Source organism: Schistosoma haematobium, chromosome 2 (assembly GCF_000699445.3).
Source record: "Schistosoma haematobium chromosome 2, whole genome shotgun sequence".
Taxonomy (NCBI): Eukaryota; Metazoa; Platyhelminthes; class Trematoda; order Strigeidida; family Schistosomatidae; genus Schistosoma; species Schistosoma haematobium.
Window position 1 is genome coordinate 42,561,744 of NC_067197.1, and position 22,189 is coordinate 42,583,932.

Genomic DNA, 22,189 nt, shown 5'->3' on the forward strand with positions numbered 1-22,189 from the left:
CATGATCTCAACTTAATTGTTAAGATTTTTCCTTACAAATACAGTTTGCTTTCTACCCCTTTCATTATGGAAACTGTTCAATTGTAGTTCTTACAAAATGTTAACGCAACATTTTTTTCTCTTCATAAACAAATTTTTTTTCTAGGAAGAAAAAGAAAATCAAGAAAAACAAACTATTTTCAATTTACTTAATGATGCTCATCTATCATTCAAATTATTTTTATCATTAGCATTTAGTGGTATCAGTGTACCAGAATGGTCAACAGTTGAATCATGTATCCAATTAGCTTGTGATTTATTAACCATATTAACTCATGAAAACAAAACTATTGATCCATTAGTTATTTTAGATGATCAACTATTATTTGAAATTAATGTATGTCTATTATTAATATTGTCTAAAGGTATACCACCACCTCAAAGACTTATAGTCAAATATGCAGAATTTTATTGTTCCTTAGCCAAATTATTTCCATATAAACAATTTGTTTTATTAAGTTTTATAACTGGCAATATACACACTATTAATCAAGAATATAAATTGAAGTTAATACAAATTCCACATTGTAATATTTTAATTGAAATTATAACAGATTGTTTATGTTATACAAGTTTAGCGGAACGAGCACGTTTTGTTACCATAGTAACAAAACCTTTCGTTTCACTTCATAAAGTGACAAGCAGTATAACAACTTTTATGAGTTTATTATCACCACGACCACCACCACCACAAAAACTTGAAAAATTGTAAACATAAATTTATTTATATAGATTTATAGATATAAACACAGATGAAATAATAAATATTATACAATGAATTGTTGATTTTCTTTTTCTTCTTCTGCTCTGTTTAATTCTGAACTTTCAACTTGAGTTTCTAAGCCCTATTTATAGAAAAGTTAAGATTACATAGGGAAATTATAAAGATCACTTACATTAGTGTAAATCAGGATATCATTAGCTTCACCATTCTCAGTCTGTACTAATATTTCTGAATTATTATCGTTTATTAAGTCTAGATTTTAGAAAGTAAAGAAAATTTTTAAAAATAATGTAAAATTACCAGCTTGATTTACAATTGCTAGTTGAGGTTGACCATTTTCACCTTGAATCATTACTAATGTCTGACCTTCTTCAAGTTGAAGATCATCAGGAAGTATAAATTGTTGTACCACTTCACCACCTTCATCAGTTACATCAATGGTGGTTGTTCCATCGCTTTGAGTTGTAATCTGAGTTCCGCTGAGCATGGCTGTTTGATCCTCTTGTGAATCAACAAGTCGCATAGACTGTGCCTGGTCTGTATCAACGGTCATCATAACCACATCATTATGGGAAATATTGGTAGTTGATGTAGACAATAAGGAAGGTTCACTAATCATGATAATCTTCTGATCTGTAGTTCCATATGGGTTATCACTCTGAAATTAAATATAAATTACGAGTTAGCGTGAAATAATATTTTGCTAGATTGATACTGTTTTAACATGTTACTTGTGTGCCCTGTTCATGTATAACGTAACGATACCGCCAATTAGAGAGCAGTGAATTATCAATCGGACCAATGACGCCTGAAACTCGTGTGAGCAGTCTAGAGTACTTATCGGTCCTGCTTCCTGCCTAGCCCAGCCAGTTAAGTCCAGAACACCAATATCAGCTTCTGCGATATGAATCGTTTATTTCAAACATACTAGGTTTATATACCAACCAGACAGACCACATCGTACCATAATAGAAAAAAACATTTGTACAAGAATTAGCCAAATGTAGCTGTGAACGTGCGAGGTAGTAATTAATAGATAGGGCATGATTCAAGAATGGTTAATCGTATAATAATAGTTCATAGGTCAAAATAAAGAGGGGCATGAATAGTTTAGTTACCTAACAATTATACGACAAAATTATATGCATAGTATTGGCCCATAAATTGATCCCCAAAGTTATTCATTATGTTTATTGGGGCACAACAGATAGGTATATATAGACCATTAAGAAGTAGTAGGATATTTAAAGTGGAAAACTAGAATATCTCATACCACTTGCAACCGAACTCGGTGAATCTTGAAATATTGAGTTAATTTGGTCTATGTGGGGCAACGGCTTCACCATGTCTTGATTCCTACTTCCGCCATAAACTTGGGACGTTATCAGAAACAGCTAAAGATAGAAGCGTACTAAGTAAGAAAAGGACGATTATGGACTGCTTTTCTCATACACTAGTCCTTACAATTTACGTTTTTAAACCCGATTGTATACTTCAGCGGCTCATCTTGAGATTTCTGACATCTTTAGACTTCACGAAGATGCTAAATGATTGCGTTCAGAAATTTATAACTGAATGTGATATATTAAGCAGCACTGTGATATTACACATGCCAATTGAACGTAGGTCAGACGGACATGTCTAGTTGTTTTTAGAAAGATACTTTGTTGATGTTTATCACACCTTGGGAATTCATAATTGTTCTCTGAATGTAGGTTTGAAAAGTATGTCCCATATACATCCGGAAACCATGTAAACTTGTTATTTGACGTCAGTGTGATTCTACTAGGGCCGATGTATTTGACTACACTCCCACTAATAGTTGTGAATGTGGGAAGTGCAATCTTTGTAATCACGTACGCGCCAACAAATTACAGTACCGAATGCACCGGAATTATGTTTCATTACTACCTTGTCATGTTAGACGAGTCGTTTTGCATTTTATTATGTGATTCGACTGAGTCACAATCCCATTAGAACTTCATTAATCTATTATATGGAGGAAGGGAAATGGGGCTTCACTGGAAACATTCAGAAAGTCATGCCTATAATTCAGATGAACAAATAGAAGTGTCTAGGTTAAGCCGAACAAAAATGTGAGGACTGAACTTGACTGGATGTATAATTTACTTACGAAACCCATATCGTACCTGTATCTTAATCCAGAATATAACCAATCTTGCCTTACATGTCACATTGATCTCTTGCGGGTGGACTGTCGCTGATGTGTTAATGAGCTTCTTTACCCTACAATTCAAACTGATCATGTATTTTAATCAACTACCGCTAGTGCGAATGTATTTCGAACCGGGCATTTTTTTATTTTTTGTCATGTTTTAGTATAAACAAAAATACTTTTTAATAATTAACAAGTTAAACGCGGTTGTCGGTTGCAAAGAGTGACCACGGTGAATATAGAGAGGAGTATCAGAAAGTAAAACAAGTTGGGAACCGTAAAGAATTAAGAACAATATGTAACTAGAGCTCAATTTTATAAGTGTGCCGAACAGGTTGATGAACTAAACTGTGCTAATCAGAAATTGGCCATTGCTTATATATATATATATATATATATATATATACTATGCCTCGGTTCAGTTTTAGGTTCGCATATAAGAAGTTTGTGTGTCAGTATCATAGATGAAGGTCACAAAAAAAGAACACTCATGAAACATGCCGCTGATTAAGAATTCATACCTAAATAGTCAAGATCTTTTTTGCATTTCTACTCGGCTAAGACTTCATTTGTGATTTTCAGTAATCTAAATTCGTAAAAAGTTTAAAAGACGATAAGGTATCAACCTACTTCATTTCGATCCGACTCTTGATGTTTTTCAGAAGCTTCACTTTGTCTAGCTTCTGTCTGTGCAAATGATATTGACATGTCTGGACGCAGCGTTGCAGTTAGTGTTCCACATTCTTCAACAAGGTGTCGTGCAAGACTATTGCCATCTAGGTTACTTGTTCCACAGTGTGAACAGTATAGAAGTCGTGAATCGACTTGACTTTCCATATATCTTCTTATAGAGTCATTCGGGTTAGGCTGCTTCGTTAAACTTTGCTTCTCAGTTTCTGGTACATTCACAACATTGCCCAATTCGTCAGTAAAGACAATTGTTGTGAAATTTCCCATGTCACTAGGTGTCAAATCCGTAATCTCATTTACGACAAGATCTTGTCGATCACCTGAAATAGTCGCTAGTCCCGATGACGCATTGTCGTTGCATGGAAGATTGTATTCATTGCACCAGTCGAAAAAGATCTGACGAACCATTGGCATACCACAATCAAGATCTGTTGATTGAGAAGCATTCGAATAGACATGAAGTTTTTGAAAATGACGCTGAAAGCCAACACTACAGCATGTTGCAAATCTGCACACGGAACACGGTAAATATTGTCTGCAAACAAGATTATTGTTGAAGTGGAGATAAAAGAGGGTTTACCATTAAATGGCTTAAAAGATTTATTGAAAAAGCAAATATTAAAAATTGCTTGTATTTGTTATTTTGAAGGTCTTCGTTGGATCATACGACCTGGAAAACATATATTTAGTATTTATGGCGCTTATTTCAATCTAATGTAGTTAGAATCGTTCAAAAGTCTAAGATATTGTACATTCATAGCACTCTAATTCCTCTAGTTAAACAATCTTATAACCTCATACTTACTACATTCAGTAATTTATCTAAGTGAGATCGATATAATAAGTGAGTGAATATTATTATCTTAACAGTCACATAAAGGCAGTTGTTCCATTTTTCTATAGATTTTGCTGTAGGGCAAATGAAATAGTTCTTTTTCGTGGTTTTATTTGATTTTTTATACACCAATTATGTGATCGATATTTCAAACACTTACGCATGTTCAGAATCACCCATACGTTTTCCACATTCCAGACATTCCAAACTCTCAATATTCTCAGGTAAGAAGTTTATAGCTAAGTTTTTTGCACAACCAGCCTCCGGAGCATTCATTGATGTTACATGTGGTCGAACTTTACGAATCGAATCTATGGATGTGTTGTGGTCGCCGAAGTTCTCAGTAGCCTGGGTCGTATGCTGTTTTGTTTGATAACATTCTAGCTATGAAAAATTGAATAATAGTTAAGAAATTAGGTTTGAAATAGTTAAGGTAAGAAAAATGAGCGGGTAGAATTATAGCCGCTTACTGATATTTATTAGAAGGGCATTCTATTTATACTTATATGAGAGGATTGGTGTAATTCAGTAACCAAGTAAATTAATTCTACCTGACTTTGAGTCATACTCACTTTTTAGGAGGAACTTGAAGCTATTGACGTCGAAAATAAGTGTAATTCAAATCCGAAAACCAGCATTCAAAAGTTGAAAGCTTGATTTCACTAAGTCATCAAAATAACTGTGTTTGTGTTAAGGACAGAACGACCAATGCTTGACGCTGTCGACAATCTACTGTTAAGCTACAAAAACTATTGAGTCTAGAAATCAAGCCCAGGTTGGTGCATATACACACTAAAGTTAGTGGGACAATGTTGATTCGATTAAATATTTTTTTTCACGTGTGAAACTTCTGTAGATGGTTAATAGACGTTTCCTTCTAGTCAGCGAGTGGTTACAAATCTCCAGTGCGAACTATACTCGTCTGTAGAATCAACCATTACTAACAACTGGAGATAAAAAAATTCTTGTAAGTCTATCCAGCGCTGATGGATAATGCTGGACTTAACTTGGTTTGATATTTGTGACCAATTCGTTTTTTAATATTAAATACTGTTTCCATTCATTTATCCCTTATACGGCTCTTCCCTTTTGTATTTTTTCGTAATTATATTACCCCATTTTGTACGACACATTTTTGTTGTTCTGATTTATTATCTACGCCACAAAATTCGAGTACAAACCTATTTCCTGTTTTTCCAATTATTATGTATTGTGCTTCGACGTTTAATGCAACAAAGTCATGTCGCCAGATGTTCAATGTTTTTTGACCATTCAGTTTAACAAGTGTTGTTTATGTATCCAGTTTTGTTATAAAACTAGTTAAGCATACACTTTACAACTCACTTATAAATTGTAAATAGGGAAATCAAGTAAATTACTTTTAACAACTAACCTCATATGAATCTTGACGAAGATCTGGCTTCTCAGTACCTAGGTCTCTTGTGGCTTTATGATCTAGGCGTCGATGTACTTGGTAGTCTGATTTATTAGTGAAATTTAAACGGCACGTTGGACATCGACGAAGTTGGTGTTTGATTTGATGCAGACGTAAATGTTGGAGATAAACTTGCGTCTGACCAACACCTAAACCTAGGCCTACAGTACTTATCCCACCAGAAGCTGACAGACAAACTGGTTGAGCGTTCGAACGTGCATCCGAAGGGGTAAATATACGAAGACAATAGGTACAAAGTAAATGGTTTGAGCTATCATGCATCTGTAACAAAAAAGATCATATGATTATGAAACTGTATAGGATTAACGAAGTAGATACTAAAGAGTTATAAAATATATTAGAGATGTGGTTGCACTTATAGGATATCATAGAAATGGGGATAGATTTTACTTGTAGCTTATCACAATTTCTGCAGGATTCTTACAACTACTTGACACCCATCACTTTATGTCGGTAGATCGTATGACAATGGGCGTAGACTTTCTACGCATAGAATCCCACAACGCAAGTATAAGGATAGCAAAACTTGGTAATAACAGTGTTAAGGAGTTAGAAGAAGCAGGTGCATCGTACAACTCGCATACTTTGTTTCGACCCACCAGAGTCACTAACAACAAGAAGCCTGATATCAGTAAAACAGTTCATGCGATTAATGCCTCTCCAATTAGTAACATACGTTTGGGTGTCAACCGTACTGTCATTTGATAAAAGAGGATAGTCTGATCAACGTTGTTGGAAAAATCAACCTACCTTGTGTAGCACATGCTTTTGGTTACTAATTGTATAAACAATTTCTGTTACAGAAAAAGTACGAATGCGATAAACAAGGAACCGCAACCTCCTCTATCCTATCAAGTTTTTATAATAACATCTATTCGGACAGCCCATAGGCGGTTGTTGAAAGAAATTAATCTAACTTATAGTATTAACGAAGCGACATGAAGTAAAAAGTGGAAGAAAAGGAATAAATTTTGATATATAGGTGTGTTACTAACATGACAGTGAAGAAAATCCGCATCCAATGTCAGCTGGTGAAACATCTAATCTTGTTGTTTTTTACCGAATGAAAACAATGTAGTTTCCTGAAGTCGTAATATAATTATACCATATTGCTTAAAATGAAGTGGAGTGATCATCAAATCATCTTACAAGGGTAAGACGAGTGAACTGAAGTTTGGAAAACAGTGAATAAAAAAAATGGGGTAGCTATCCCCAGAAAGGTATATTACGAGAAGACTTTTATACAAAAGACGTTCTTTAGTTTCCTATTTTGAAAGTAATATAAAAGGCTTAAGATACTATATGACAAACTAGGATTCTCGTTCATAACTAGTTATTAGTCATATGTTAAGCAATTCATAGTCATACCATCAGTGGGAGAGATTTGAACTTACCACTTTGCTATCATAACTCAGTTATATAATGGACACGGCAGTGCTACTAATGAGACGAAGCGATTTCTGGTGAGTAAAAAACGCTAGTTGGGGCATTAGAGCGAATGTCTAGAGTAGCATAGATAAAACATTGGAAATTTTTACCGGTGGATATATTGACTTAAAATTTTAGTTCCCAAAGCTTGAAATTGTTTTCATAATATGCCCTTCACAATACATGATAAGTTCATCGTAGATGTAGACTACCTGGTTGGGATCCGCGAGACGATAGCAACCGATATTTGGAGACCTTGAATGATATGGCTCAAAATCGTTTGCAGTGGCGTAGTTGTATCCACTCTTTGTGTTCTCTCAAATTCTAATCTTATGAGCTGTTCATGTCCTTTTTTTCTCTTTCCAAATTTATTTCACTGGATTATACTGTATAAATAACATCTTCAAACTTTAATGTTTTCGATTACCGTTCTTATACTCTTACTATCTCTACCGCTAGGGGATTTGGAATCTACAATTGTATCTGTGTGCTAATGTGGTATGGCAACTCGAACTGATGTACGTACGTACGAAGTTCTACGTTGTTGCTGAATGACTGACTGACTATCGCACAATCATTCCTTGTTGAATGAGGGGAAATACAAATAATTGAGATGGGAAACGAACCAATAAAACATACCTTTTTGAAGTGATCCAGTATGTCTTCATACATAGATGATCGAAACAAGCATAGGCGACAAACATAAGGCATTTCACGTTGACGATGAGTGGACTGAAGGTGATGTGCTAATAGTAATTTGCTGGCAGAAACTTTCCCACAAATGCGGCAACTGGGTGTATTTGTGATACCATTAAAGTTTGGTGCTAAAATCTCCATATGGTCAAAATTACTGACAGGATCATCATGACCATCTCCTATTCGTTGTTGAGTTAGTAGCTGGGAGGTGATTTGAACAAGGGGGTTCGTTTTTGCTTCATCATCTACCAAATTTGAATCAGAAGGTGGAACAGTATGCTCCTATAGGTATTACAAGAAAGACAAAAAAGCGACCTCATTAGAAACCAGCCACACATTATCAAACCACAAAGAATGTGAAAAAATCATACCATTTCTATAGACCTTAACACTATATTAGTTCAAGAGGTATTTTGGTAGAAGGTAGTCTACAGTATAAAACATCCACTTAAATATATTGAGTTATACAAGGATAAGTTAACTTTGAAATGTTTAAATACAAAATTTTAGATACACAAATAAACATGATTAATTGTCGCAAGCTTGTCGAGGATATGAATTTTGCAGGCTATTCACAAACATGACTGTTAGGGTATGCTTTTGTACTCCATATCACAAAAAATACGATTACTAATTGAAACAAAAGTTATGAGAGCCATGGCGAAAGTCTATTAAATAAAATAATGATAATAATACCAACAAAAACCAATTATTCATGCTTCGCGAGTAGTTCGACTAAGGACAAGTATTTCAAACTCTTAGTCATCAAAACAGCTAAATATTAGTTAACAGATAGACAAATAAAAAGAAAAACTGGTTGCTATGTAAGTTGAATATGGTTGCAAAAAATAAAAGTGAAAATGAAATAAAACACTAGTTCCATTGGAGTTGTGCGTAAACAACAAAGTGATATGAGGAAAAGACGAAATAGTTTAATGCTAAGGGGTTTGTATGAATTACTGACAACTGAAGACGAATTATGATTAGTACCGCTTCAAAATAAAGAATTATAAATAAATAATTCATAACTCACTTTTTCAATGTGATCTCTTAGATCAAAAGCACAAGAGAACATTTGATTACAAACGGAACATTGTGTAGTATCTGCAGTGTCTAGGCAAGCTTGTGAAGCCTCATCAACATGACCAAGAATATGAGACATTAATTTTGTATTTGAGTAGAAAATCCGTTGACAAACCGCACATTTAAATCTGAAATCACCTTTTTCTTCCACATAATCAGCATTTCCATCTTGGCGCCCAAAATAATACTCGTCGATTGGAATGTACTTAACTAAATGATTTTAAATAGGGTTGAATGATAAAATAGGTAATAAACAATATTGTGAGGCTTACGAACTCCGGATGAGCTAAGTTAGGAATAAAATAGTTCTAGGAAATAACCGCAGGATAGTTATTTTATCGAGTTCAGTGTTAACGGAATTTTACGAATTATGTTTTTAATATGGCTACTGAGCAAATGAAGTTACTTACGCCATGGTGTGATTGAAAGTTAAGAACAGAAAACTCTTATACAACATGGTCACGTGTTCGCTCGGACAAGTATTTTGAAAAAAAAAACATAAACTGGCATTATTGGGAACTATAGACAGAAATCCTAAGGATTTCCAATGTATAGAACCTATAAATTATCAACAGGGTATTGAAAACCTAATCAGTATGTTTCTTATCGCGTATCGTATTTTAGGGGTGTTTAAAAGGTATCTAGATGATCACACACTTCTTAGACAGTTTTTCGTTTACTTTTCCTAATAAATGATGGTTATGATATACAAGGAAGGCCTTGGTAACTTTAAACTGAACCACACTGACCTTTACTATTAGCTAACTAGTTAGTTTTGCTTTGAGTTTATGATTTTCCTGTGTTCTAAAGTCATAGATATTGTTGTACGTAGGTTGTTATATGACATCTTGAATTCCGTAGAATAGCAAGCTTTCAGACCGAACCACGACATATCTTGCAATCCTTAATAATTAGCAATAATCTTACGAAGAACCCTATTTGATTTCATTTTTACCGACAATCAGGTTTTCTGAATTGATAAAACTATGTGGAGGAGCACTGAACTGTCAGTAAATTCAAACAAATGAATGTATATTATATACATAGGGCATAGAATTCAGTTTTCTTCTTTTTGATTTTATGAATTTGCAAAATCGTTAGAAATAGTATGTAGACAATTTGGGGTCAACAATGGATTTCTAAGAACAAATTAACGAAATTATCAATCTTACTCACCTCCTTTACCATCTTTACATGGCTTTTTAACTGATAAACCCTTAAATGATTGAACTATTTCAATGCTTCCTTCTGGACCAGAATTTATGATATTGACTTCTGGTTCTGGAGCATCTTCATCTACATCTGCAGCATTACGAAAAACAATAGTAGGCGGTAAGAAAGTTCGTAGTGGCCGGACAGAACCGTGGAGTTTTGCTCGTTCACCTTCAACAAAGCATTCTGAAATATGAACTGCGGGCCAGTCAGAACGAATAGGTTTTTCAGAATCTAAAAACTCATCAGGAATAGAAACATGAGCCTTAACTATGGCTACTTCACCCTCTGAAACATGAAAATTAATGTAACATAGAAGTCTACCTTCAGAAATAGGAAATTCCCAATTATTTTGCTGCAGCGTATTATACACAGATATCGCCCCGGCATGTTGAAGTGCGTTTAAGGACTCTCCAGTTAGTAAACCATGCTCTCCTATTGTGACAGCCTCTTCTGTCACGCATACATTGCTACAAAGCGCAAGGCGACTGACTGCATCCAAAAATGTGCGGTATTCTCTAAGAGAAATAGTAGAAATGAATTTATGAGTCCATTTATCATACTGGACGAGTAGCAACTACGAACAAAGTTTCATTACACTAAAACATTCAGTTCCCCAATAAACATGTTAGTACATATGCTTACTGAATGAGAAAACTTGTAGTTCTACTTTTTAGGACACTGTACCTGAACTTAAACTTATAACCTGGTATTAAAATACGTTGAGGACTGCTATGTCATTCAGTGATAGGACAGTTAAGATGGGCGTCTTGATAAGGATAGTCGTTATATAGGCCAGCGATACTGTCATAATATGTTACTTACGGGCGAGTCCGATAGTAGGCTTACTATAACTGTTTTTGTTATAGAGAGAGAAGTATCTAATGGCAATGTTAATATTGTTAACAATAACACTCTTCTCTTTGAGCCCCAGCTTCAATGTACATTCACCATTCGGAAACGTTATACATCGGTCTAGGAGCTGACCAACTACAAAACATCCATAACAACCTGCTTTCTCATTGTGATCAACTGTACCTAATGTCCAAACGAGCAAGTGCGTCACAGATTACAGCAACTAGTTTAATAGCCATGTATTTATTGAACCCAAGACGATGCAACCCTGGGTCACCTATCTCGCTTAATTCAGAGATGGTTTCTGCAGATATTTCATTAAATTCCACCGGTTTAGTATTCTCTCTATAGATACCTATCATAAACACGTTACTAAACCTAGGGGCAATCATGTGTCATAATATAGGCCATGACTGTTGACTAGAGCTCCTTGAAAAAGAAAGTCTGTCTACGCAGATATGCAAGTTCAACGTATCAAAATCACAGCTACACAACCAAAGTTCTACATATCTAAGCAGGTTGGTTTTCAATTCTAGATGATAGTAAACATGATTGCTGATGAACTTAGGTTGGACGCTTGTGATCTTTCGTAGGAAACTTCTGTTCCTTGGTTGTAGAAAGAAAACAGGTAATGTGAGTACTAACTTAAGATGATAACCTTTCACTACTGTTATGTAGGTGAAGTGTTTAGTATTAAAAAACATTAACGTAAGTCGCACATTATGTCGGCAGTTGAAAACTGTTGTCAGTTTGTTTGTTAAATTTCAGAACACAGAGGGATGCTTATATTCGGAGTAGTAACAATGAAGTTTGAGAAGGGTGTTGTTTTAGAAATTTGTTTTAATGTTAGATCTGATTTCCTTTTAAAGTCTTCTCTTACCGTGGATTACTTTTTCATTTGTATGTAATATGCTGAAACTGACAAAGTATATGTTATGTTTTATTTCATATGCACCAAGCAAATAGGACACATTTTGAATGAACAACACACTAACTGTAATTTCTTCTGCAGATCTTTGTAAATGACAGTGGAACTTTGGGCGAGACTCTAATTTAGGGACGAGCCAATCAGAAGCGTTTGAGCAATTTCAATTATTAGTCAATCAGAAGACAGCATAAAGTAAAAATATATTAAAAGAAAGTAATAAATTACAGTGGATATTCTTCTTTGACATGATTTAAAAACTCGTATGTTAGCATCCTAACCCTAACCTTAACCCTCACCTAACTCTAACCTAAACCCTCACCTAACCCTAACCCTAAACCTTAACCCTCAACTAACCCTAACCCTAAACCTTAACCCTAACCTAACCCTAAACCCTCACCTAACCCTAAACCCTCACCTAAACCTTAACCCTCAACTAACCCTAAACCCTCACCTAACCCTAAACTTTAACCCTCAACTAACCCTAACGAGTTTCTATTCCATATGCATTGTGAATTCAGAAACTCTGAACCTTAACCAAACCTTAACAAGTTTTTAAATCATGTAAAAAAAGAATATCCACTGTCATTCATTACTTTCATATATTTTCACTTTATACTAACTTTCTTCTGATTGGCTAATAATTGTCAAGGTCACCTAAGATTCGTTCAAAGGTCGTCCTTAGATTAGAGTCTCGCCGAACTTTGCACTAACAACAGAAATATGTAACGAGCATCTGTCTTTTATTAATCTAGTAAACTATGTCATTATTTCCTATCAAATAATGTCTTGAACAATGTATCTTTTTTCGATCAAGTCAGAGTATGCCTTAGGGTATTCTGTATTAGAAGTGTAAGCGAACATACGAAACATTTGTGGCTAAGCGAAAGATAGACAATTACGCCTACATTTGGGCGAGATGTTTTGATATTTCGAAGGTAAAGCGACCAAAAGTGAAGTCAAGGGAAGCTTCTCGTCAGGTATTCCGTTTTTTTAAATTCCCGATGAGACCTCTCCACCCCCCCTTGCCCGGTAATATTTCTCACTGTCTCGGTAACTTTGGGGGTCAGTTTATTAACAGAAAACTGTGACACATTACATGAAACAATAAATACTGAATGATAAATATAAGCACTAAGCCCCTTATTAATGAAGCGGACAAAAGTAAACAACCTCGGTGAAGAAACAATTGTTACAAGATTGGTATGGATTTTTAAATATAATTAGACTGTAACTTCAAGACATAACTTACTGTAGGCGTGTTTGATAAGCCTTTATTTGTGCATCTGATAAAGATTCATCATCACAAATGAGTGATAATGTAGCAAGACATCTCTTACGATGATCTGTTCTGTACGGCAGAGGAGCAAAAGGCTGCGACATCATGACCTTGAGACTAATGTATATATCTAAACAAACACATGATATAATATCGCATGAGAATTCTCAGCCCTTAATTAATTTTTAGTGATAGATATGGAAAGTTGTATGGAGTGCATATATCCTTTGAAGTTATAAAATTACTAATATTCATTTCTGAATTTTCACTATGACTTGAAAAAAAACAGTTTAGAGACAAAGACAAAATGGCAGTCAGTCCCTTTGGTTATTTTTGTGTTCCACATGAGGAATGGATAATTGGTAATATTTAGGCATCGACAAACGGTGGTGATACTACGTGTTCATGACTTCATCAGTACCAGTATTTGAAAATGAGTTACGAGACTTAGATGAAAACAGTTTTCGTTTCTGAACTTTCTGTGTTTTTCCCTTCTTTCGCTTAGTCTTAAAACGAGAAATTGGTGATATATTATTCAGAACAACCGGTATTTGAAAATCATCGTATCGCCGTAATTGTACAAACGTTCTTTACATCAAAATCCGCTCGATTTTCGAACTGGGTCCGTTACCTTTTCCGAAATGGTCCAAGAACTAAGTCTTGTTTCAGACCCTATTGTATTGCATATTTGGTCTTGCCTTCACAATTATGCCTACAATGATGCTTTATTTGCAGCTGAAAGATTATATGCTGAAACACACAATAGCGAAAGCCTTTATATACTGGCAACCAGTTTGTATCGAATCGGCAGGCCGAGACAAGTTAATAAACTACTCAACTCTGTCAATTCGTTATCTCCTAAGAGTCGGTTAGTTTCTTAAAAATGGATTTACATTCGCTTATTAGATACTTGCTTGCAAAATGCTACTATGACATTGGTTCACTAACGGAGGCTGAAGATGCTATACTGTTTTCTGGTCTTTCTTCTTCGTCCCTAGACGAGATAACCAGTACTTATGAAGAACAATCTTGCTACGTTTTGCTACTTCTAGGGGATATTTGCAAACATCAAGGAAGACTTAGTGATGCTATTATTTACTACAAAAAATGTCTCGAAATGAATCCCCTTATGTGGTCTGCATTTAAAAACCTCTGTAATATCGGTGAATATGTTGAGCCTTCCTCTGTTTTCCAGAATCCTAGCGGGCTTAAACTTACAACACCTGTGTATGCCGTTATGCTCGACGATCTACACAGTAATCCGTATGAAAGTGCTTCACGAGAAAACGTCAACCCTCAAAACTGTGAGTCTTTTACCACTCAGGCTTTAATGTCGTCAAAAGATTGTGAAAGTAGTGATCAGGAAACATTTGTTGATGCAGATTTTCTGTACACCAATCAACGTCATTTTGTCTCGTTTTGCTCTAGAAGCTTTATTGGTGATTTGGTACCTTCTCTCAAACCTGTAGACGTTCATACCCCAGACAAGGTTATGCCTTCTGCTTTGTCTCCGAAAGCTCCAAAACCTGTTAACCGAGTTGCACGCAAATTGGCACAAAATGTAAACTCGCAGTCCATGAAACCAAATGTACCTCGTTTTGGTTTACTTTCATTTTTTCCTCAAAGTCCCATGTTCGCTTGTGTTCCCGTAAGTTCATGCTCTTTCTTAGTGTGTTATCAGTGTCCCTCATATTGCTTTTTAAGCTCATTTTCGAAACCAGTATCTATCTATTTTTCTTAAACTTTATTAAGTTCTCTATATTTATTACTCAATGTGATGAATTAGTGTAAAATTGTTGTGAGCAACATGTATCAAGATATCTCTAGTCGCTTAAACATAATAATTCTATCAGAAGAGTGGTTGGCTGTTTGTATTTTGGGGACAGTTGAGGGACTTGTGACAACAATGAAGACTGTTATGTTGAGTTGTTGTCAAGCTACTCGATCTATAGTTATACATAGCTAATATAATATAAAGGCATGATTTGTTTCTTAATCCATTGTATGGAGACTATAGTTTAGGAAGCGATATGTAACGTAGTGATAAAGGAAGACATAAGACAGTTCACAACGGAAGAATTCGGAAAACTGACAAATGCGATTTCAACTTGTCCCATCTGTTTATTCTCTGTTCCTAGAGGAGATGCGTATTCGGAATGGATATATATTGATATAACCTAAAGGTATTTACCGATCGGTTTATGGCTACTTCAGTTGGTAATATTCCAGAGCACATAAAACCATGATGCGAGATAATGAAATTGCTTAGCTTTTGGAATCTCCTCGACGTATGTAGGATTCATTTGTTTGGATTCCCGAAGTTACTCGGTATACTGTTTACTGTTGTATGGTGGATTGACGGATAGGTCGTCAACCGCCCTTCATTAGCTCGATGACTAGATTTCTGCCTTGGGCTTCTCGTTGCCTCACAGATACCACCTAGAATAGTGATTGTTCTCACTAGTTTCTGATAATTGTCATTGGACAAGAAGTCCCACTCGAAGAGCGATAATTTGTAAGATACTACCTCTATAACCAGCCGCTATCTTTAAAACCATTTTAACTGAATATCATCATGTTTGAAGTATTCGTCTCTGAAGTTTCTACTTGATCACCATATCCATGTCATCCTAACCTACAAATTGTGAAATGATTGTTCAGGAATCACATCGTTTCTTGTATGATTTCATAGTTCATTTCGCTATCATACTTTAGGTATTTTCAAAAATTTCTGAGAATCAAACTACATCTCCGGAATCAATCCTCTCGAAAGCTGTGCAGTTGCCTTCAAGTCAGTGCTTACCAGAGTTACAGTTTACTCTTAACTCATTTAATAATAGCCAAAATGATATAACCTGTTTCCAAATCCCTCGTCAGCGAAATGATACTTCATGCAACAACAACACAACTATGGGGACTAAAAGGGCCCCTCATATTGATGAATCGAATGGAGACAGAAATGCTGCGTATAACGTCAAAATTAATACATCTGTTACCTCTTCAGAGAAATCTAATGCTCTCTCCGATACACCGACCAGTGCTCTACGTCATCTTGTCTCCACTGCAGCATCTAATCTTGGTTTTCTAACGCTTGAGCCAAATGTTACTTCAACTACCACCTCTCTTGTCAGCACACCAAGTGCCCGTCTTGAGCCACCTCTTTTACGTAGTACTTCTCAACGCAATTTGTATCCTACGCCCAGCGCCCGCCACAACCGCGATTCTCTCTCAGTATTGAGATCAAATTTGCAGTTCTTCAATCCTGCTTCTCAAAGTCCTGGCATGTTAACTTCTTCTTCAACACCAAGACCACTTTCGAGTCAACAAACATCTACGGGGTGTCGAGCTGTCGAGAACACCACTTCTGTAGACATTTCTACAGGTGGACCTCGGACAAGGTCTCAGGTTGCAGCAGCTGCAGCTGTAGCCAGAGCTTCTGGGATTCAGAGAAAGTCGAATAGATTTTTAAGAAGCCGAGGTCAGAACCGCAAGTTTGATTCTAAATTACTACTATCGGACTCGACGGGAAACTCTGCAAACATGCAACCTAAAATAACCAGTTCAGGTGTATATCCTGACCCCAGTTCCTTTAAAAGTATACATACTTCTACAAATGAAGATGCACCAGATTTCGGATGCAGCAATCATTATAATGCACCCTTGTCAATCGATGCCCCACCTATAACAGATGACCCGAGAATGCTCTCACTACAACAGTATTTAAACTTGTTAAGTCAACTTGGCAAAGCTTATCAGATGTTGGTGCGACATCAGTGGCGTTCAGCTACCCGTCTACTTTTAAAACTTCCAAGCTCTCAACTTCATACTGGTCGTGTTTTGGCGTGGGCAGCTCGTGCTCATATGGATAATTCAGATTATCAAACAGCTCATAAGTTGTTCAATGAAGCTCGTCGTATGGAACCATGGCAGCTATCTGGAATGGACTTCTACTCGACAGTATTATGGCAAGTCCAAGCTGATCAGGAATTATCACAATTAGCTCATGATTTATTAGAACTTGATCGTAATGCTCCTGAACCTTGGTGTGTAGCAGGTAATTGTTTCTCTTTGCAAGGTGAACATGAAGCGGCTATTAAATTCTTCCGTCGTGCTCTTCAGGTAAATAGTTTTTTTCGACTCAGTGTACAATACTACTTTATCATTTCCCTCTATGCCTTTCCCACATAGCTTATAAAAATAGCCAGTAACTTCATGTTGTACCACATTTCTTTTGTATTTTGTATTTTTTTCTGTTTCAGTGGATGAAAACAATAAATAGCTATAACTTAAAAGTAATGAGTTTCCCGTCACATTTTAGGTGACTGTGGTCTTCATCATTGTGAGCCATTAGTATCTTTTGAGCATTCTCAAGACCACAACTCAATTCATATCTTTCGTGTATGTTTACTGATTTTATTCATTGGGTTTGTTTCTGATTACATGAAAACGTTACAGTTATGGTATTAAACATACAGAGCCAAACAGTGAAAACTGGAAAGGCTTCTTTTCAAACAACCTGTATACATGAATTTGGGAAAATGAAATTTATGTTGTGAGGATAATATTTCATATACTACATACAGCGATTCCTTGACATTATATCTGTTTCGGTTTAAGAACATAAGTTGTATTGTAACTATACTGGTTAGTCCTCTTAATTAATGAAATCAAGCAGTTAAATCACATTAAGTAAGCATTTCTAGATTTACCTTTTATATTATCAATCTTTACCGGGTTACTTACAGGCTCGTCAGTTTACTTAATTCTTTTTGCTGATGTTCGGGACTTTAAATGATTGTCCTGTCGTTTATGCTTTCGTTTTCTAGGTTTCACCTACAAGTGCTTATGCTTGGACACTTTTGGGTCATGAACAGTCAACTCTAGAAGAGTTTGATCGAGCACTAGCAGCTTTCCAGTTCGCCTTAAGAATTGATCCAAGACATTATAATGCTTTGTTTGGCATCAGTAATGTTTATTACAAACAAGAAAAGTTCGATCTTGCCGAAAATTACTTGGTTCGCGCAGTTGCACTTTTCCCTCAGTCACATTTACTTTTGACTCATCTTGCAGCTTTACGCAGTCGACTAGGTAGACTTGATGATGGGTATGGAAGTGCAATGGATTTGATTAGTCGTGCTTGTAAAATTCAACCCAACAATCCACTAGCTCGGTACCACAAAGCATCTATTTTATATCATCTTGGACGTTATTCTGTAAGTCTTAATAAATATAGGTAATGAATAGGTTGTATTCCTTTAAGTAGTTGAATTAGTCTATTGCCAATTCGTTTTTTTTCATGATTCACTCATACTGACTTTATCAATGGATTTCAGACTCATTTGTCAATATAAGTCAGTAAAAAAAATTTTAGTCAATTAAATTAACACGTTAGGTACTTGGATATGTGCGACAATCTTTGAAGACCAAATTTATTTTATTTTCATATCTGACTTGTTGAATAAAATACCGATCCTATCAACAGTTCCTTGTGCCTGTATATTATTAATATCTTTCAAATATGCGAACATGAATTTACTGGCTTATTTGATTTCTGGGTTTTCTTTGATTTACCTACACATTCTAAGTGAATACATTAATTAGTCATTTGGGGGAAAAGTATGTTAAAACAATATCTTCAGGCTTAAAAACAATTGTGAGAGTGGTTTTACATATGGAATTCTCATTATTCGCTAATTCTCGACTTTTTGGTGTTCATCTTCAATCATGAACTGTTAGATAATTATAGCTTAATTACCACTATATAGAGCTAATCCGTGTCGGGTAGAGACAGGTATCTACCGCACTACAATGGAAGATGGTCATGCAATTTTGTGGATTGCTTGAGGTTAGACATTAATACCGTTGGGTGCCGGCCCAGTGATCTAGTAGGTTAGGCGTTCGCACGCGAGACTGAAGGCCCTGGGTTCGAATTCCGCGAGCGGGATCGTGGATGCGTACTGCTGAGGAGTCCCACGATGGGATGAAACGGCCGTCCAGTGCTCCCAGGTTTTCAATGTTGGTTTGACGTCAATCGGTTCAAGATCTCAAGCAATAACTATGGTATAATTTCTCGTTGTCGTGGTTCAAATATATCTCCGACATTTTGGTTTCTTATTGTCCCTCTACATTGTTTTAGGACACATAATTTAAAAAACTATTTGACCAGACACTTTCTTTTCTGGTCGATTTTAGACAAAACCGAGTGGATCATATATCAGTTATATATATATATATATATATATATATATATATATATATATATATATATATTTGCAATGATATGATAACAGTGTAGGCTGTAGTCACTGAAAATTAAAATTACTTGTAGAACTCAACGTAATAGAATGACGATTGCATCTGTTAACGGTAAGCATCACTCTGGAACTTTCACATACATTTGATTGTCCGATTCATCTATCCAAATCTTTATCATATCTTCTGGTTTATGCAGTATCTTGTTTCTTACTTCTTTAATGGTATGATGATGTCATATCTATGATATTAATGGAGATGGACCCAAAGGAGAATAATTCTACATTTCAATATGTTATTCCATATAATGTTTCATTAAGTGAGGCTTTTTTGTGTCCTAAATTTTATCCGATTAAAATTTTAAAGTACTTTACATTGTTTGTTGTCCTCCTGATTAGGAAGTATTATCGGAGCTTCAAAAACTTTTGGTTTTAACTCCACGTGAGGCTATGGTTTACTTGATGATTGGACACACCTACAAAAAACTGGGAAATACACCACAAGCAATGATTCATTACTCATGGGCTATGGAGCTTGATCCTAAGGGTGCTAACAGTCATCTGAGAGATATAATGACCAACCCACCAATTTCAAGTCGCGGGATGAATCGACAAGACACTTCCGAGTCGGGGGTTTGCGTGGGGGGCCAAAACACCGGCAACTCGGCCAGACCACATTTCAGCTCATTTCAACTTGGTGTTTGTGCTAACTTCGAAGAAGAGGATGGTAATGAGATCATTGACCGAGCTTCAGGAGCAGATGAAGAAATGGTAAACAGTTTGCTTCATCCATCACAAAGTGTGACTCGTTCAAACTTAGTTCGCCGACTGACTGATTTCTCGTTACTGTATGAAATGGAAGGATATGAACAGGACCCTGTAATATCTGATGCAGATGAGGAGCACTACGATACGATGGATTTGAGTGGTGGAGTTGATAGTAGAACTGAGCGCAGCGTACCAGACGACTGAAGCAACTACCTTCGTCTTCTCTTATGTGATATTGATGAAACACCACTTTTTATTTCCATCCCTTAATTTTGGTCAGTCTTATTTACTTTCATATAAAACATATACAGGTTTCGACTCAAAGCTCAACGTGTATAAAGTTTTATTGCACATGTGTTGTATCGAATTTTCATATAAATATATGATCATTACAAAACTAAAAACAGTTGTACATATGCCTTTTATTTTAATTTGGTAAGATATTCAGCTACAGTCCTTACACTATATATAATACCTATTTTGAAATTCCATCATTTACCTATTTGTTTTCAGATACAATCATTTCATCAGTAGTGTGTGCTTATATCTATGTAGATGTTTTATGAATCTATACCGGCTAAAACAGTCAAGTTAAGCTTTTCCAGTGCTCAGCTTCATCGCACTACCTACATACACAGGTCATTATAAAACTGTGGGTAATGTTTATATTCTATAGAACACTAGTTCTTGCTAGAGTATAATGTCGCTCAGTTATAGATGATGTAACCCATCACATAAGCACAGGAAACTAGCAAGTTAAGCGGAAAAAATGAATGAAAGTAGCCTGTCGGATCATATTATTAACTTGTTAATCTATAACATGGACAGACTTGATCTACCCATTTAGATTTAGATGTCCTATCGGATTTTCATCAATACGAAGGTACCTTTCTAAAGGTAGTTTTCATATGCAGGAGAGAAGTACGTCAAACTCAAATAAGTAAGAGCACCAACCAACTAGTTAATAGTAACTTGAAATGTGAAATTCTCATGGACGTTACTGACAGCTAGGCGATTCTTGTCATAAGGCGGACATTGTTGTTTCAGGAATTTAGTTTGAGCCTATGATTATCTTCGTTTATATCATATGACCTTCAAGCACCTGGACTTAATATCGTTGATAAGAGATAATGCATTTTCCCTCCGCGTATCGGTCTCAATGTAACTAAGTATTAGAGCATTATGCTTTTAGTATGTCGCTAAGCCTAATGCACTAGTTTACAGTTTAAGATAAGCATACAGATGGTTTGTTTCATGAGTGAAAAATGGATGTAATCTGTCATCTTACAGCTTTTATTTACGATTCTGGGTTTCGTAGAAGCTTATTTTTGATTCAGGAACACTACAGAAGAAGCTTTAGTGCTGTGGAATAGAAAATAAATATGAGCTATACTTTACTACCACTAGTCTATCGGTCACAGATATACATAAAATTCATTATCAGAAATACCGTATTTAATATGAATTCTACAAAGCCTGGTACTGTCTCGTATTCTAAAATAAAGGACGTCGAAATCTGCAGCTTAAGAGAGTACTTAGGTGGTGTCGTAAATTCGTCGAATTAACCTGTCGCGGTGAACCAACTGAAAAGGTTTTGTTGAGTATTCGGCACATCTCGTATCAAATGCTTTTTTAGATAGCCTGAGGACCTTACATTCATTTGTTTCTACTAAAGAACAAGTGTGTCCTTCCCGACTTATCATCCTTGTTTCTCTTCCGAGTACAACGTTTGGAAGAATTTTCTGTCAGAATCATCCGACTTTGTTTTTTAG

The 22,189-nt window shown here is 35.7% G+C and overlaps 3 protein-coding genes across 5 annotated transcripts in view; 2 read left to right on the plus strand and 1 right to left on the minus strand.

Moving 5' to 3' along the window:
* Nucleotides 1-818, plus strand: part of MS3_00007007 (uncharacterized protein) — a 28,680-nt gene extending 27,862 nt beyond the window's left edge. The window contains exon 14 of the mRNA XM_035729702.2: nt 146-818. Within this exon, the coding sequence (XP_035586208.2) occupies nt 146-751 (606 nt within the window). The 3' untranslated portion in view covers nt 752-818. The remainder of the gene's footprint in view (nt 1-145) is intronic.
* On the minus strand, nt 746-13,653 carry MS3_00010841 (uncharacterized protein; the record flags this gene model as incomplete). 2 transcript variants are annotated; one of them, XM_051219244.1, is made up of 12 exons in its annotated part: nt 746-884; nt 936-1,015; nt 1,064-1,421; nt 3,570-4,164; nt 4,625-4,848; nt 5,858-6,181; nt 7,988-8,326; nt 9,078-9,337; nt 10,304-10,627; nt 10,664-10,857; nt 13,372-13,528; nt 13,644-13,653. In XM_051219244.1, 12 exons carry the CDS (start codon nt 13,651-13,653, stop codon nt 807-809), a joined length of 2,943 nt encoding a protein of 980 aa, XP_051068463.1. In that variant the 3' UTR covers nt 746-806. The 2 variants fall into 2 exon arrangements, with proteins under 2 accessions (XP_051068463.1, XP_051068464.1); XM_051219243.1 differs by having other exon boundaries at nt 10,304-10,857.
* A 272-nt stretch (nt 13,654-13,925) lies between these two features.
* On the plus strand, nt 13,926-21,180 carry CDC27_1 (anaphase-promoting complex subunit cdc27; the record flags this gene model as incomplete). 2 transcript variants are annotated; one of them, XM_012937986.3, is made up of 5 exons in its annotated part: nt 14,040-14,266; nt 14,305-15,046; nt 16,114-17,517; nt 18,225-18,611; nt 20,049-21,180. In XM_012937986.3, the coding sequence occupies 5 exons, from the start codon at nt 14,040-14,042 to the stop codon at nt 20,619-20,621; spliced, it is 3,333 nt and encodes a 1,110-aa protein (XP_012793440.2). In that variant the 3' UTR covers nt 20,622-21,180. The 2 variants fall into 2 exon arrangements, with proteins under 2 accessions (XP_051068465.1, XP_012793440.2); XM_051215263.1 differs by having other exon boundaries at nt 13,926-15,046.
* Between the last annotated feature and the right edge of the window lie 1,009 nt (nt 21,181-22,189).